This window comes from Trachemys scripta, chromosome 17, assembly GCF_013100865.1.
Source record: "Trachemys scripta elegans isolate TJP31775 chromosome 17, CAS_Tse_1.0, whole genome shotgun sequence".
NCBI classification, from domain to species: domain Eukaryota; kingdom Metazoa; phylum Chordata; order Testudines; family Emydidae; genus Trachemys; species Trachemys scripta.
The window spans coordinates 24235741-24251806 of NC_048314.1; the positions used below are offsets into that span (position 1 = coordinate 24235741).

At 44.9% G+C, this 16066-nt stretch overlaps 1 protein-coding gene across 5 annotated transcripts in view; it reads left to right on the plus strand.

The window, feature by feature from the left end:
- The window catches only part of SCAI (suppressor of cancer cell invasion), a 93735-nt gene that overhangs the window by 69976 nt on the left and 7693 nt on the right, over nt 1–16066 (plus strand). For 4 of the 5 annotated variants that reach the window (XR_004648448.1, XM_034793309.1, XM_034793312.1 and 1 more), the window contains 6 exons: nt 3102–3203; nt 3978–4079; nt 5339–5417; nt 7668–7767; nt 10042–10123; nt 15927–15999. Coding sequence is in view for 4 of the 5 variants with exons in the window: in XM_034793309.1 (XP_034649200.1) it covers nt 3102–3203; nt 3978–4079; nt 5339–5417; nt 7668–7767; nt 10042–10123; nt 15927–15999 (538 nt within the window). In the remaining variant the exon portion in view is untranslated. The remainder of the gene's footprint in view (nt 1–3101; nt 3204–3977; nt 4080–5338; nt 5418–7667; nt 7768–10041; nt 10124–15926; nt 16000–16066) is intronic. The other variant, XM_034793310.1, reaches the window with a different exon arrangement.

Sequence of the window (16066 nt, forward strand, 5' to 3'; positions counted from 1 at the left end):
TCAAAACTTCGTTCTTTATAGCCATCACTTCACCTAGACATATGAGAGAGCTCAGTGCTCTGATGGCAGACACATCATTTACTACCTTCGATAGAAATATGGTTATGCTGTATCACATCCTTGCTTCTTCCAAAGGTCTCTTTGGAATATCATATTAATCAAGAGATCCACATACCAGGTACTCAAAGCATCATGCTTCCAGAGAGGTGGCCAGCCTACATACACTAGATGTCTGAACTGCTCTTGACTTCTACGTGGGCAGGACTAAGACCTTCTGGGTCTCTCCCAGATTATTTGTAGACTTTTTCACAGAGGAAGGGACAACCGATTTCCACGCAGATTCTTGAAATAGGTTTCAGGTTGCTTTTTAATCCGCTGGGATGCAGCCCCTTCATGGAGTGACAGCACATTCCACTAGAGCTCAGTCCACATCTGTAGCTCTCCTGAAAGATGTTCCTGTAACACAAACTTGTAGGACTGCAATTTGGTCCTCTGCTCATGCCTTAGCCAAGCATTGTGCCATTTTACCTGCTTCCAGGGATGATGCTACCTTTGATGGTCCTTTGAATTGTCTTGGACTGGTCTCCTCATTGAGTTACTGCTGGGGAGTCTCCTATGGTGGAGCACCTATAGGGACACTGTAATCAGGTGTGGACTCGCTCCTGCGGCGCCTCCTGCTGGTCATACCGGGAATTAGCTCACCAGTCTCTGGAGCGCCCTCTGCAGGCCGGTGATCTGCCTGTCGTTGGCTCCTGTGTCCCTCCCAGACTCCGGTGCCCTTGGCTTAGGTGCTGCCCCCCTGGCAGTACCTCACTCTTTCTCTGGGTCTCCCCACCCAGGGGAACCCCCACCTCCTATCCCAATGTCGCCTCAGTTATGGCTACTGCTAGTCACCATCTAGTCCCTGCGCCCTGGGGCAGACTGTAGTCTATTAGCCAATCATCACCGGCAACAAGGGGTTTGGACTGTCTGCCTTTACCCACCCTTAAGTTGCCCCTCTGCAACCCCAATACCTATATGAACCTGGGACCAGGCCCTGCAGCCTGGGGAGTTGCTGGCCTAGGGCTTCGCAGCACTCCAAGGCCTTTCCCCAGCCCTGCCTTACTCTAGGTCCCCAGTGAGCTCCCTGCAGCCAGGCCTGACTCTCTCTCTCTCTCTCTCCTGTCAGAGGGAGACTGCTTGGCCCTGGCTACCCTGGCCTTCTTATAAGGCTGAGTGGCTCAGTTTGGGGCGTGGCCCCAGCTGCAGCCACTTCCCTAATCAGCCAGGGTTTTGCCCCTTTACACAGCCCCAGCCCTCTGCAGGGCTTTTCCAACCCCTTCAGGGCTGGAGCGGGCATTCACCCCGCTACAGACACATACCTGAAGAAGAGGTTAGTTATCTTGCAGTAACTTTGAGTTCTTCAAGATGTTTTGTTCGTATGCAGGGCCAGCTTTAGGCCGATTTCCTCAGATTCCCCAGAATCTGGCCCCGTGCCTAAGAGGGCCCTGCGCCTTAGGTGCCTTTTAAACTTTAAAATTTTTTTTTTACTCACCGGGCGGCGGTGGCACTTCAGCGTCGGGGGGTCCTTCAGTGCCGCGGAAGACCCGGAGCCGCGTGATGGACCCCCTCGCCGCCAAAGTGCCATTGAAGACCCGGACCGCCACCAGGTGTTTGAATCTGGCCCCGCAGGTCCTAAAGCCGGCCCTGTTCGTATGTGTGCTCCACTTCCCCTTCCCCCTTTCTCTCAGCTGTGGAGTTCTGCTTCACACTCAAGATGGAACTGAAGAGGCACGGACCTGCTGTCACTGTTATATGCTCTCCTTTGGAAGCACAAGGTGCTGCTAGGTGCAGTCCTGCACACAGTACTTTGCATTCTTTAGTCAAGAGCGCATGGGCACATCCTACGAAAGAGTACCCATAGGGCCAAAACTACTCAAACTCAAGTTACTGCAAGGTAAGTGACCTCCCCATATCAGCCCATTGCCACATATCTTTTTTACCACTTGTATCCATTATGCTAGTTAAGAATGATCTCTTCTATCTGATACCTGCAGACTGTTGTGCGCTGTAGTCATGCGCAGACTCACTTGGCGGCGCCTCCTGCTGGCATCCTGGGAATTGGCTCTTTTTCCAGCCTTAGAGCGCCCTCTGCAAGCCGAAGTCTCGCCACTCACTGCTTTCGCCCTTGTGTCCCTCCTGGATCCGGTGCCCCTTTCCTCAGGGTGCTGCCCCCCAGGCAGTACCCCACTCTTTCTCGGTCTCCCCACCCAGGGGAACTCCCCACCCACTATCCCTACCTCGCCTCAGTCGTAGGCTACTGCCAGTCACCAACTAGCCCCCGCTCCCTGGGGCAGACGGCAGTATCAGCCACTCATCACCGGCAAGGGGGGTTTGGACCTGCTGCCTCTACCTATAGCGGGGCTGCCCCCTGCAACCCCAGTACCTGTTTAGCCTTATACTAGGCCGCAGCCTGGGGGGTTTCCAGGCTGGAGCTCCCCGGCTCCCGTGGCCTTCCCCAAGCCCTGCTCCACTCCAGGTACCTTCTCTAGCTCCCCAGCAGCCAGGCCTGTCTCCCTTTCCAGCTAGAGGAGACTGTGTCTCTGCACAGCTGAGGCTGCCTCCCCAGTCAGCCCAACCGAAGGCTCCCAGCCCCAGTCCTCTCCAAGGGCTGGCTTTTTACCCTGTCAGACCGGGAGCAGGTGACTACCCCGCTACATGCGCATTTAAAACATGCTAGTGCCATGTCTTTTGTGGGACAATCTGGAAAAACCCGATCTGTTGCATCACCTGTGATGTGACACTTCCATATGAGGGTCGCATCACAGGTGATGCAACAGATGAATGTCTTTCCAAACAGCCTGGGGAAATTTTCTGTCTTTTTAGCTACCACTGAGGTCAAGTGGCTTTCATATCTCACCTCTATACTTTTTCCATGGCAGCAGTGGGGTTACGAGTATCTTAACCAAATGTTGGGCACTTTTAGATATTGTGTAGTCTTTCACTCTAATCTTTTCAGTACACAGTCCAATGCTCTTACCTGGCTAATTCTTAGGAAGCAGAGTACCTATTTACCCCATGCCAGACAGGATGCATTAGTGATGGCAGTGTTCCTCTTGCAGGTAAAGTTCAGTGAATTAACGGTTGACATGTTCCGAATGTTGCAAGCACTGGAAAGGGAACCAATGAACTTGGCTTCACAAATGAACAAACCTGGAATGCAGGTGAGTTTCATTTTCAGTTGCAAACTTGGCAGCAGAATTCTCTGTATATAGAGCATGGCAGCTATGTTGTTATAATTCTTATTCTGATACTTACAGAAAGGGGGTTCAAACTCTAGAGTTGGACTTGGGTAATGGTGGCTTCTCTATTATATGTGGAAGCTTCAGTAGCAAGTATTGTTTGGTTCCAATGGAAAGATTTGATCTGGTCTCTCATTTGGGTCATCCCTGTTCGTATAGTTTAGAGTAGATATTTAGGATGCATTTTGCGTTTCATCTGTAGACAAAGGGGAGAATTGCCAGTCCTGGGTTTTTGTCAGCACACTTCACAGCAGTATGTTGAGGTACAAATAAAATTGGAAGAAAATGTTTGTTTCTTGAAAGAACAAAGTAAAAAACGCGGCGCTAGAATGAGGCGGACGTGTGCTGTTATCAGGGAGTGTCCTTGAAAATATGGTCAGGGAGCTTTATTAAGGGATCAGGAACTAACTGAATTGGAGACTGCATTTTCTCACCTTGTTCTCTCTAAATTATAATCCAGGATAAAAGCAGGATTTGGGTGGCAAGTTAAATTGAGGGTTAAGCCTGAATACTGACTGTCAAACGGTTTCTGACCTGAACTTTGTTACTGTGGTACTCAGTAGAGAATGCTACATGGGCAGACCAATATGTTAGGGAAGCACATTGAAGATGAATAAATAGATAAATGGAAGTGTAAAGATAAAGCGATATTAGGAATATACATGGTGTGCTTTTTTGTTTTTTGTTTTTAAATAGGAGTCGACTGAGAAACCTGCTAGGCGGGAAAATCCCCATAAGTACTTGCTGTATAAACCTACCTTCAGCCAGCTGTATACGTTCTTAGCAGCAGCGTTTAAGGTTTGTAAAATCAGGTGTATTTGTCAGTTGATTTAAAAAAAAAAAAAAAAAATCTCTGGAATGGTACACTTCTCTAAAGAAAAGTAACTGAGTCAAGAAAAATCCCTTTCTTTTTTTATTTTTCCTGAAAACTAAGGCTTTAGTAGCCTTTTTAAATTGTAAAGTAAATGACAAAAGGTTAATCTCCATCCTCTTCATAGGATGGAAATTTTAATGATTTATCTGGTTGTCTGTCTAAGTGGCAGATTATCTGATCTAAATATATAAGTATCTTTACTAAGAATTCTACAAAGTTACAGTGGCTAAATTCATTTCCAGTTTATACAGTTGTAGGGCCCAGTATATTTAATTGTTTGTACCAACAGCAACTGGGGGATTTAGTTGCTAAAAACAACTTGTTTCTTTACAGAGGAAGCAGTGTCACAGCTGATGAGCCTAAAATGAAACTTCCTGACTGTGTTTGGTGTTGTGCGTGCCTGCATGCTCAGTCTCTCCCCCAGAAAGCAGGGGTCTCAGATATGTCGGTGCTCCCATGCAGGGAGTGAACGGAAAGGTGGCACATGGATGCATATGCATTGCTTGCACAGACTCGTGCAGGATCCAGCACCCTGGGTGGTTTTTTGGCAAGTTGCCCAACTGAGAAGTTTTGGGATATTATTTTTGTTGCAGGCCTTTTTTGGGGGGGGAAGGGGAAGGGAGCTAAGACCTCCTTCAGAATTCTGGGACAGCTGGAGAGTCTCTTTTTCCAAAGGGACCTTGGCTTAACTCTTAGATTCCACATTCCAGGAAGTCTGTGTCTCACTAGATATTAGGGAAGAGGGGATGTGCGGGAAATTGTGGTCTTACAGCCTCTGAACCCGGCGTATCAATCAGATATTTAAAAAGATACAACTGAGTACCTCTGCAGCACGCATCACTGTGTGTACCCATATGGATTGCTTGATTGCCTGTTTTGTACGTTCCCTCTGAAGCACCTGGCATTGGCCACTGTTGGAAGACAGGATACTGGGCTTAGATGAACCATTGGTCTGACCCAGCATGGCTGTTCTTTTCCCAAATGCCCATTGATTCAAGAAGTGTCTGTGTAAGCGATTATAGATACATGCAAAGCAGCCACATAAGGCTGAAGGGCAGCCGGGGCAGAGGAGTTGCACCTGTAAATACCAGTGATTTTTATCAAGCTGATACAGGATGTATGTAGCATGTTACAATTAATGTCTGAATTTTCCTCCTGCCCCTTTCCTTTGCTTGAATTTCAGGAGCTGCCTGCAAACAGTGTGCTGCTGATCTACTTGTCGGCCACTGGCGTGTTTCCCTCAGGTCGTTCGGATAGTGAAGGTACAATAAAGGAATGCTCCCTGTCATGAGCAGGGCTTGAATTTGCTTTATATTTCAGGATAAGTGGCCCACAGAGATCTCGCAAAACTCCTTTTAAAGGACAAGTCCAATTTCATAGCCCATCTACCTATCAAGACTTGCTTTCTTTTGGAGACACAGCAGCTAATTCTGTGTGTTTAGCACACAATAACCTACTGACTTGAAATCTTTTCAAAGGATGTGACCAAGTTTTTGAAAGATCTGAAATGTTAAAAATGTCAAAAGTTTTGAAGACATGTGGCTCAATTGGCCAATCAGTGAAGATTTACCGTAATAAAATGGTTCAACAACATCTGGCATTTCTTTCCAATCTGAAGTATCAAAATAGATGTTCAGGAGAACGGTGGCCAAAGGGCTGAGGGGCTCGCTGCAGAGATTGTTGTACTCCTTATACGTTTATTGATGTGACAATTCAAGCTCTTGTCATGATTTTAATAATTCCCCTCAACTCATCTTCCCCTGTTATTCAACCCAGCAGAATATTGGGATGCAGATACAGTCTAAAAATCTAAAACTGGCCAACTAGTGCAAATGCAGTCAAAAGATTGGTACTTTTGTATAACTTACTTTAAAGGAAGAAATTATTTGAAACATCCTAAATATTGTATACCCTTCATCTGTTTGAGACTTGCATTCCTTTATCAGATGCATGCTTGTTCCATCTTCCTTGCATGATTTGTGAATCTTTCAAAATGCTAAAAGAAAAAAAAAATCCCTGCAAACTTTCTATAGTGGCAGTGATATTTTTTTAAAATTACTTTTAACATTTTACAGTGTGATGCAACCCAGACAGTTTGGTCTTAACTATATTGTGTCCCTTGTAACCTGCATTGTATCTAACTTCGCTGCATGCCTTGTTCTAACTTACTACTCTACTGTAGAGGCACCCAATCTTTGTCCTATGGAGAGCTCCATAAGCAACTTTTCAGTTCCCAGGGGCTTGCATGATGAATCAGATTGCAGTCAGTCGTGTGTGTGGTGGTGTTTTTTAATTAGGAAAGTGTGGCCTGCAAAAACTAAAATTCCCAGCACATTGTGCTCTGTATTAAAGAAGAGGGAGCTGCAGGTTGCAATGTTGAATTATACAGACCAGTTTTGGCTAACAGGTCACACTTAAGCCATGTGTGACAGCACTAAATGAGAGTTTGCTCTGTTCCTGATCTCTTAAAGCTTCTCTTACAAGTAAAAAGTAATTGTTTATTGAGGGGAAGGGGTTTTCAGGTGTAGACAGGGAAGGACTATCTGCAAATGAAATAACAGCGATGAAATCCAACTGTGCAGAATTAGGAAGTCCCAATATATATGCAATTCTCCCATTAATACTAGAGGAGTTCCATTACTCCCACTAAACTGAGAAATATATCCTTGTCTGTACCAGCACACTCTTGCAGGGACCATTAATATTTCTGTGGAGACAGCAATTTTTTAAATTGCAGCCAGCCCAGATGCTGTGCCCAATGGAATAATCACTAAGCCTGCATTAGGAGCAGACAAAAAAATGCAACATAGCTTTGAAAATCGTATATATTTTATTAGAACTTCAGAAACCACAGAATTCCAAAGACTAGCTAGCCATCACTTTGGATCTGAAACCTGGCTGATAATGTTGGATTGTTACTAGGTTTAAAAACCAACTTTTCTTCAACTTATGAGCTTTGTTTATAGAGCTCCTAGTAGTGCTCTGATGGCTGCAAAGGCTGGTATTATGGCTGCCCTTGAAAAGTTCAAGTTTTGAAATTGATTGATCTTAACTCCTTAGAAGGACAAATTCTGACTCTGAAATATATTGATTCAAGTAGTAGTTAAAATTTGTATTGATTTGTCCTGTATGAAAGATATGTCAAGTTCTTTTCCTGTCCCTGGAGATGCATCTGTTGACCTAGATGTGCATTCCTTTTACTACCTAGCCTAATGGGTTGCAGTATATGTCTGTCTGTCTTCTGATTTCTACATTCATTTGAAGAATAAATGAATAATGTGGAAGTTACAGCATGCTCAGTATTACCAGACCAGAAGGTTAGTCATTGAAATTACCAAAACACACACACACTAAGTTGCATGGCTAGTAAATTGTAAACTCGCCATCATTACTTTTTCTCGAAACTCTAGTAGTTCAGATTCATTACTTTTTTTTTTTGGTCCTACACCTATAATCACTTAATCCAAGTTGTGACATGACAGCTAATCTCCTCTCTTTTTTGACATTTGTAGGTCCATATGATTTTGGTGGGGTCCTTACGAACAGTAACCGGGACATTATAAATGGCGATGCTGTCCACAAACGGAACCAATCTTACAAGGAGATGCACTGGTGAGTTTCATGGGTTCAGCAAAGGGAAATAAGTGGCAAGCAAGTTTTTCTTCTTCTCGGTAAAGATGCACCAAACCCTATTTAACTTTTCTGGGAAAATGTGTGCATTTATTTATTTATTAATCAAATGCATAGGTCACAAAACTTCAGAGTTGGGGTGACTTTCCTGTCTGAACTAGTAGTGCGAGGGCAAGAGAATGCACGCCTGGGAGGAGTCAGTCTGACTGAGCTCCCTAACTTCTGTTGAGCTGTATTTACTGCCCATCATCTCCACCTGCATCTAGATTACACTAGAAAAGTTTTTTACGGGTGTGGCTATACTAGCGAACCCTACTAGTGCAGATGAAGTTTACATCAGCATAAAGCGCTTCTGCCAGCGCAGCTTAGATAGTTCCGGGGCAAAAGCACTTTTTTGCCAATGTAAACTGCAGCTATGCTAGAGCTTGTATGGATCTAGCTATATTGGTTTAAAAACAAAAAAAAGCCCCCTCTCCCCCAGCTGACACAGCTATGCTGCTTAACTTTACGTCTTTGCTGAATCCTTGTACGTCAGCTTTGACGAGAGACCCCATCGCATTTAGACCAGGCCTAATACCAGTGGAAGGTGAACTCTGTATTTAGCGAGTTGTTCATATGGCACACATACCCATGACGGTGTATTTGGCTCTTAGCTGTTCAGTGCATGTAGGCTGGTGGTAACAATTATACATTCAGAATGGGGAACAGAACTCCGGACCTTCAGTTTCAAAACTCCTGGCCTCTAGCCAGTGACTTAAAGGGCAAACCCCACTAACTATGGCAGTAATCTCCGCTCCCCTGCCCCCTTCTGAGTGTCTCTCACTAAAAAGCATGAACGGGCACAATTTTTAAACTTAAGCAGAATTCCACTTTGGAACAGTCCTATATTTGAAAGGTGTTCCTAGGGTTAATCTGCCTTGGGGCAGGTGCTGCACAGCCCCATTCTTTCCCCAAATCCCGGATCTTTAGGAGGAACGGCATCGGGACTCTCTTATTGGAGCACTTTGCCAACTGAGTGGATCCTTCTTTCCCTCCCCCTGTCCTTTGTGGTCAAGGGGAAGGAGAGGACCTGCACCCCTTCAGGCCCAGCGAGGAGAGCACTGACTGCTCGTCTGCCCCTTGAACTGAGGTGGTAGTGAAGCAGGAAGAGCTTGCGGAGCACTGTGCAGCAGCAGCACGAGGACTTCCGTTGAGCATTTTCAACCCAGGAAATAGCCGTGTCAGGATCAGACTGGTTTTCCATGGGATTGTCGCCCCAAATCATGAAGGGCTTGATGACCTCGGGGGCTCTCACTTTGTTCCTAATAGTTGGGGTTCAGGTAGACTCACTCCCCTAATAGAGGGTAAGATAACTATGAACTGGTGAAACACTGGCTGATACCTGTGCTGTGTACTGCCTATGAACATTCTCTAACACCTCCCCACCCCCGCCCCTTACTTTCCTGAAAGGCTAGAAAAGATTATGTTGTCTCATACTTAGGACGCTACGAAATTCAAGGTCCATTTTGGTCAATTTAATGGTTATAGGATTTGTAAAATAATAAATTTCATGATTTCAGATATTTAAATCTGAAATTTCAGTGTTGTAATTGTAGGGGTTCTGACCCAAAACAGAGTTGTGGGGGGGGTCACAAGCTTATTTTAGGGAGGGCTGCAGTACTGCTACCCTTACTTCCATGCTGCTGCTGGCGGGGGTTGCCTTCAGATCTGGGTGCCTGGCCAACAGCCACCCAGCTCTGAAGGCAGCGCGGAAGTAAGGGTGGCAATACCACTACCCCCCTAAATAACATTGCAACCCCTCTGCAACTCTCTTTTGGCTCAGGGCCTCCAATTTAAGAAATGCTTGTCTCCCCCGTGAAATCTGTATAGTATAGGGTAAAAGCACACAAAAGACCAGATTTCAGTCTGTGACATGTTTTTCATGGCCATTAATTTGGTAGGGCCCGACTTGTACTAAACCATCCTGGATGTCTGTTGTCTTGTCCAGCTCTTTCTAATGTTTTATTTCACCTCTTTAAATCCTCTCTCATTTGGGGCTAATACTCTATGTGGATGACAGCAAAAAACTTCCCCTTAAATATTCTGTTTTTCCTGTAAAGTGAGCTTTCTTGTTCCATCCTACTGTTCTCCCTTTAACGTGGGCAGCTATGTGCCTAAGGAGAAACCTCCTCGCTCAGAGCAGGACAGCGCGACCCCGGTAGCAGCTTCACAGAAAGTTCTAGTGCTGTGTGAATTGTCTTATCTTTCTCTTTTTAGCCTTCACCCTGGTGATCTCTACCCTTTCACAAGAAAGCCCCTATTTATCATTGTGGACTCCTCAAACAGCGTTGCCTATAAGGTAAGGTTTTTGAAAGCAGACGTGTGGTGGAGTACGGTGCCAACCCCCAGGTAGTCTACAGTTTTTATAGTGTGTCTATGGTGTGTTTCTATGCATTGTATTTAGTCTTTTCTGTTGGGGTTGTGCATGCTGGGCAGGATCTGATCCTTTGAAAAGGAACAAGAACAGAAGCACATGAATGACTGCTCATTGGAAAGTAATAAATCCCCCTGGAGGAAAAAAAACAGTTTAAGATTGGGACTGGTGGGAGATTTATTTTTGTTATATACCAAAGGTAATTTCTTTTTCGGGGGGGATTACTTAATCTGCTTTTCTGCTCCAGATATCTAATCCTCCTACTCAGAGCTGCCTTAAACAGCAGAAAAGTGTCAATGCAGAGTTTTGCCTTGTAAATAGGTGTGTTCATTTATCTGGAAAAAATATCTGAATGAGAAAAAAATAAATTAAAAGACAGATGTGTTACAAAAATTAGATCTACATTTAGCATCTCCTCTTGTATAATATGTGCTAGAAAAATGACAAACGCCTGTGACTGAATGCTGTAGAGACATAGTAGAATTATTCAGTGCCAAATCCTCATTAGCAATCTACAATTCAGGTAATGTGGAAGCAAGTGTGATTAATTCCAGAGGCACCAATCACCTCTGGATGACATTATTTCATTAGTGAATGTAATGTTCAGAAACATGCTGGGTATGCAAAACTGTCACTTCCTGATGCCTTCCTCTTACAACTTGACTTATTTACAATTAGACAAATAGTCATTTGCAGCTGTATTTCTAAGGAGCATTAGGGATGTCTAGTGGCCAAATAGGCCTGTTCTCTCTCCAGTGTCTATTGTCTGTTTCACCTGTTTAGGGAAGGATGTTGGATAACAAAACTCAGTCTCATTTTGAATTATATGGTTACTGATATGCTATCATCAATTTGGGAACACTTTGACCTAAATGTCGTAACACTGTGTTGCTTTTCTCTAGTGCCTTTTTGTCAAAGCATCTTGAAGGATTTTGCAATCACTAATGCAATTGGTTTCACCATGCCCCTTTGCTTGTAGGTATTATCCCAATTTACAGAAAGGGGGACAAATGATTTGACCACAGCCACAAGGAAATCAGTGACAGAGATGGAAATAAACCCAGATCTCTTGATTTTCATTCCACCTTAACCACAAGACCATTCTTCCTCCTTTCATATTATAGCTTCTGAAAAGACATGTAGGCCTGGTATGGGAGAGGGCAGAACTAGGGAACCTCAGTACACATGCAACTCTGGACATGCATGTTCTCTGCAGGGGGAGGTCATGGATTCCCTCATTTGGGCTTGCAGCTCACATGAGTCTTAATATTTTCGGAAGAAAGTTGCTTTGTAAACTCAGGAATAACTCAATCCTATCCAAATGGAGACTAGAATTTCTGTGCACCCGTCTCAGCCTGAGTTCTGCTCCTCATTGTGCTTTGTGTTTGGTCAGTGAGCCAAACCTCTAACTTCTTATCCAATGAATCAGTTATTATGCCAAAGCTCACGAACCAGCCAACAGAAGAAAAGAACAGGGAGACACCTCAGCCCCCAGCTTGTGTGCAAGGGGAAAAGTGAATACTCTGGTGTTCCTTGGAATTGTGTTAGCTGCTAGGAACTTGTAGGACACTGGTGATTATATGGACTCAATTTTTTGTGACTGTCTAGAGAGAACTCAGAGTTAGTGTGAGTGTTTGTTTGAAATAGTTTTGTAAACAACGTTAAGGACCTCATATCTGAACTTCAGGAAATCTATCACCATTCGTATATCTCAATGAAAGGCAAATAGTCGAGTGCCCAGCTGTGGTAGTGTTTCCCAGCCCTGAGTAAATGCAAGTCCCATGTCATTGCTCTGCAAGTGTGCTTGGTGACTTGCAGTAAGAATATGTAACTAGTGCTGTTCCCAAATGTGCCTGGGTGAGTTGTGAGTGGAGACTAAATGCTTTGTAGTCAGAGCATGTCAGCGCAGACAAATGTTCTGTGCAACTGTGTGAAAAGTCAGAGCCAGTGCAGAGATTCCTTTCCATGCTGCTGGTCTGATCCTTTCAGAGGACAGTAGCTAGTTTGACATTTAAATGGCACTGCTTAGCAGTATTGACAGTAACACTAATTGCTCATCGGCCTTCTCCAAAAAGCTGCTTTCTGCTCATGTGCACTCTGTCATTCTTTCTCTTCCTGAAGAATTTATATGGTGATGACGGAGGGAGTCCTGCCATGAAGTGACGTCGTGCTCTTAGAGAGACTCAGCACCTCTGTGAAATACTCTACTCTACTTTGGACTGGCCCTCTGAGGGATGTAGGCACTGTCCCTTATTCCTTAGCCAGCAGGGGTTATCTCTAGGACAGGTGTCTGCTCTTAAAACATTTTTGCATCCACGGTCGCAGGAAAAAGGAGACCTGCTAATAGGTCTTAAAAAGAAAATATTCACTTTCTTGTATCTCTTCTCCATCCACACAGCGTGCATAGTCTTACTGCGCAATATGCGGTGGGAGTATCACCTAGTGCCTCCTCCTCAAGCAGGGCATTTAAGCAAGAGAGCTGACCGTTATGCTTTTATGAGGGTAGAGTGGGAGGCAAGAAGGCTAGAGGAACACCTCTAATATTTATATTTGGGTTGGACCCATCCAAAGCTGGGGATGGTACCCATCACCATGAAACTTGTGCACTTTACATGGCTTAAATTGAGTAATTAACATTATAAGAGCTCCTCTGCAGCACACCGCTTTTCCACAGTGACAGAGGAGGAATCTGGCCAGTCAGTTGTGAGAGCAGGTTTTCATAGTTCAGTCCATTGGAGAAACCTGGACCAAGAGAGTCATCTTGCAGCTCTTTCTAAATAGAGACAGGTTTGTGCTTCACTATTTCAAGTTCCAGAGAAGCAGGCTGACTACCAAGAGTGCTTTGTCCTCATCTCCTGCAAGCTCTCTTGTGTGCCAGTGACTGTAGCCTGTAGGGTTGGTTGGAAGTGCAGTGATCTGGGTCTCTGCCAATTAGAGAATGCAGGATTTGGAATCGAGGAAATGGGGGTACTGTCATATCTTAATGTCTGGAGAAGGCAGAAAAGCCTATATAGAACAAATGCGTGAGAGTTGATTTTATACTACATAATGGGAAGCAATTAAGTAATTACATAGAGGGCTGAGAGGGATGGTAGAAGTCTGAGCCAGCTGGTATAATTTGGCTGAGACCCCAATCTCCAGACTACTGTCTTCTGGTACCGCAGGACTCTCCACCATTTTCTGCGGGTGCTCCTCCACTGGATGGGACTTCTAGTTGGTCTCCTCTATTTCTGTTCTCCAACATATCCCTTCAGGAACCGATTCTTAGACAGTCATAAGGAAAGATCAGGCTCATTATCAAGGGTAGCAGAACTAACCCTGTATTCCCCCCCCCGTTCCGTATAGCCCCCCCCAATGACTATACTCTGGACTGGCTATCGACGACAGTTTGCCAGACCACCAGTACTGTCCTTCAGAGGGAGGCCAGAGTTACACAGCCCTCTCCTCCACAACCAGCCCACCACTAGGAGACTGAGGAGCAGGAGGCCAGGGCAGATAACGAAGCCACCGTCAAACACCAATTTCATCCTTTTCTCCAGATGAGGCAGTTATGTCTCTGCCACCGTCCCATAGCTGCTGATCTTTGGCAATTTCAAGACCTCATAAAGAGGGAGCTATTCCACTCCTAGAGGTCAGGGATTTGCAGCACAAGCTGCTCAATATCCTGCAGTCAGCAACACCCTCCACCTTGGTGTTTCTGATCAGTTAGGCGCTACTGGGCTTGGAACACCGAGTGTGCAGGCACGTGTCACACAGCCCTGAGCTTAGTGTGCTGTGTAGACATACCCTTGGAGTTCTACACTGTTCCTGTATAGCAGAGGTAGCTAAACATACTGACCGAAGGCATATGGCAATCTTCAGAAATTTGAGAGCCGAGGCGCGCCTGCCGGGGCTCAGGACTTCAGCGCCACTCCTGCTGAAGCCCTGAGTCCCCCCTCCCTGCTGGGCAGAAGCATGTGGGGGGTCATGTGTGGGGCCCCCCCCCCATTTTTCCCAGGTTTGCTAGCCCCGCTTGGTGGAGCTGGCAAGCTGCAGCCATGGGGAAAGGCAGCAACAAATAGCAGGGACCTGCAGGGAGAGCTGCTGTTTTTGCTGCTGCCTCTTCCCAGGGAGCTAAAGTAGCAGCCCCTCCCTGCAGCTCCCAGGTGTTTGCTGCTGCCTCTCCACATGGAGAGCTGCAGGGAGGGGCTGCTGAAGATAAGGGGGGATTTGCCTGAGGGGGCATGACTCAAGCTGTTGGGGGGGGGGAAGCGAATTTTTAAATTGTGCGTCGTCTCCAAACCCCCCCTCCCCCGCTGCCGCCGCCACCCAAGTAGGCCCCAGTCATCTCTAGCAGAAGCCCTTGATCCCACCACAGGGCAGAAGTCCAGAGCTTTCCCTCCCCCTTCCTTCTCCCAGTCTGGGAGGTGGAGAATGGGGGGAGAGGGGGAGTCCGTGAGCTGCACTTTAACTGTAAAGGAGCCACGTATGGCTTGTGAGCCGCAGTTTGGCCACCCCTGCTGTATAGTTCAGTATTATTGGTTCCTTTTTGGCTTGCAGTCGTCTGCACAGTAATAGTTTCTGATGATTCTTCATTAGAGGCCAAAATCTTAATATCTAGTTCATAAATCTCGCTTGGGCTCTTCTTGGAACAGAGCTTTTAGCCTAGTCAGTATTTTTCTAGGCATGGGAAATGTATATTACTTTGATTAGACCTGGCCACTGTTGATAGTATTTTGACATGTTTAGAAGGAATTAGTTTAATTAAAATACTTTTGCAGGGAGTTTAAATATCCGCTTGCTAGGCAGAAATCCAAAAGAATCCAGAATTGGGACCTCCCTTCTTTTTTGAGCCAAGTGAATGGTTTTGCAGTAGGTAAATGATTCTCTGGGCCTTGAACCCAAGATTGATGATGTACATTTTAGATGTGTAATATGTAATCTGAAGGGAACTATGAATTGCACTGAACCGGCCACTGTTTCATTAGCATGAATGTATGCGCTGATGTCATACAGACATCCTGGTATCTCTCTTATAAGGCATTGCAACTCTTCAGTTTTAGAAAGATTCCTAGCAGGAAAAGAACAACTCAGTCCAGTAACTAAACTGGAGAAAGAACAGGAGTACTTGTGACTCATGACCTCTTTTTTTTCTATAAGTAGATTCTGGAGTAGAAGATGCATTTCCTGTATGTGTGTCAGTGTAGAACAATGCAGTGCTCTGAATTTTAGAGTAATTCTTGTAAAATATGGTGTGTTTTTACTAATATTGAAGGAAAATTGATTAAGCAATTAACTTGAAACAGTGTTTTCGCATAGCAGCTGCTTAATTGGTTCATGTTTGTTTTTAAATGGAGCCAATTTTAATGTTCATCATACCTGTGGCTCTCCTAGTCCAGTGGGAACAGTCCTACTGCTAGGAAAAAGCAATATTTTTTACCTTCATTGGACAGCCAAACTAATGGCAAGTAAAGTAATTGAAAGGACTAATCCAGGTTGGTCTTTGCCTGAAAACAAACAGATTTGTTCTTTGGAGTACAGAATATATTTTTAAATCAAGTCCATTACTGTAATGGGTTATTCCCTAAAAGCAATTTGTTTCTATGAAATTAGTGCCTACTTTCAGTTACTGTGTGTGTCTCTCTCCCTTCCCCACTCATTCCCTCCTTAGTTGTATATATTAAACCTATATTAAGGTTCCAACCAACAAGACAAAATGACAATTGATGTTTTAACTGTTCTATTACAGAATTTCACAAACTTATTTGGACAGCCACTGGTGTGCTTGCTTTCTCCAACAGCGTATCCAAAAGCACTACAAGGTACAAAGGAGTTGCCCTTCCTCACAGCTTCTCTTGTATTACTTTTAAAAACTATGTAAGACAGTAT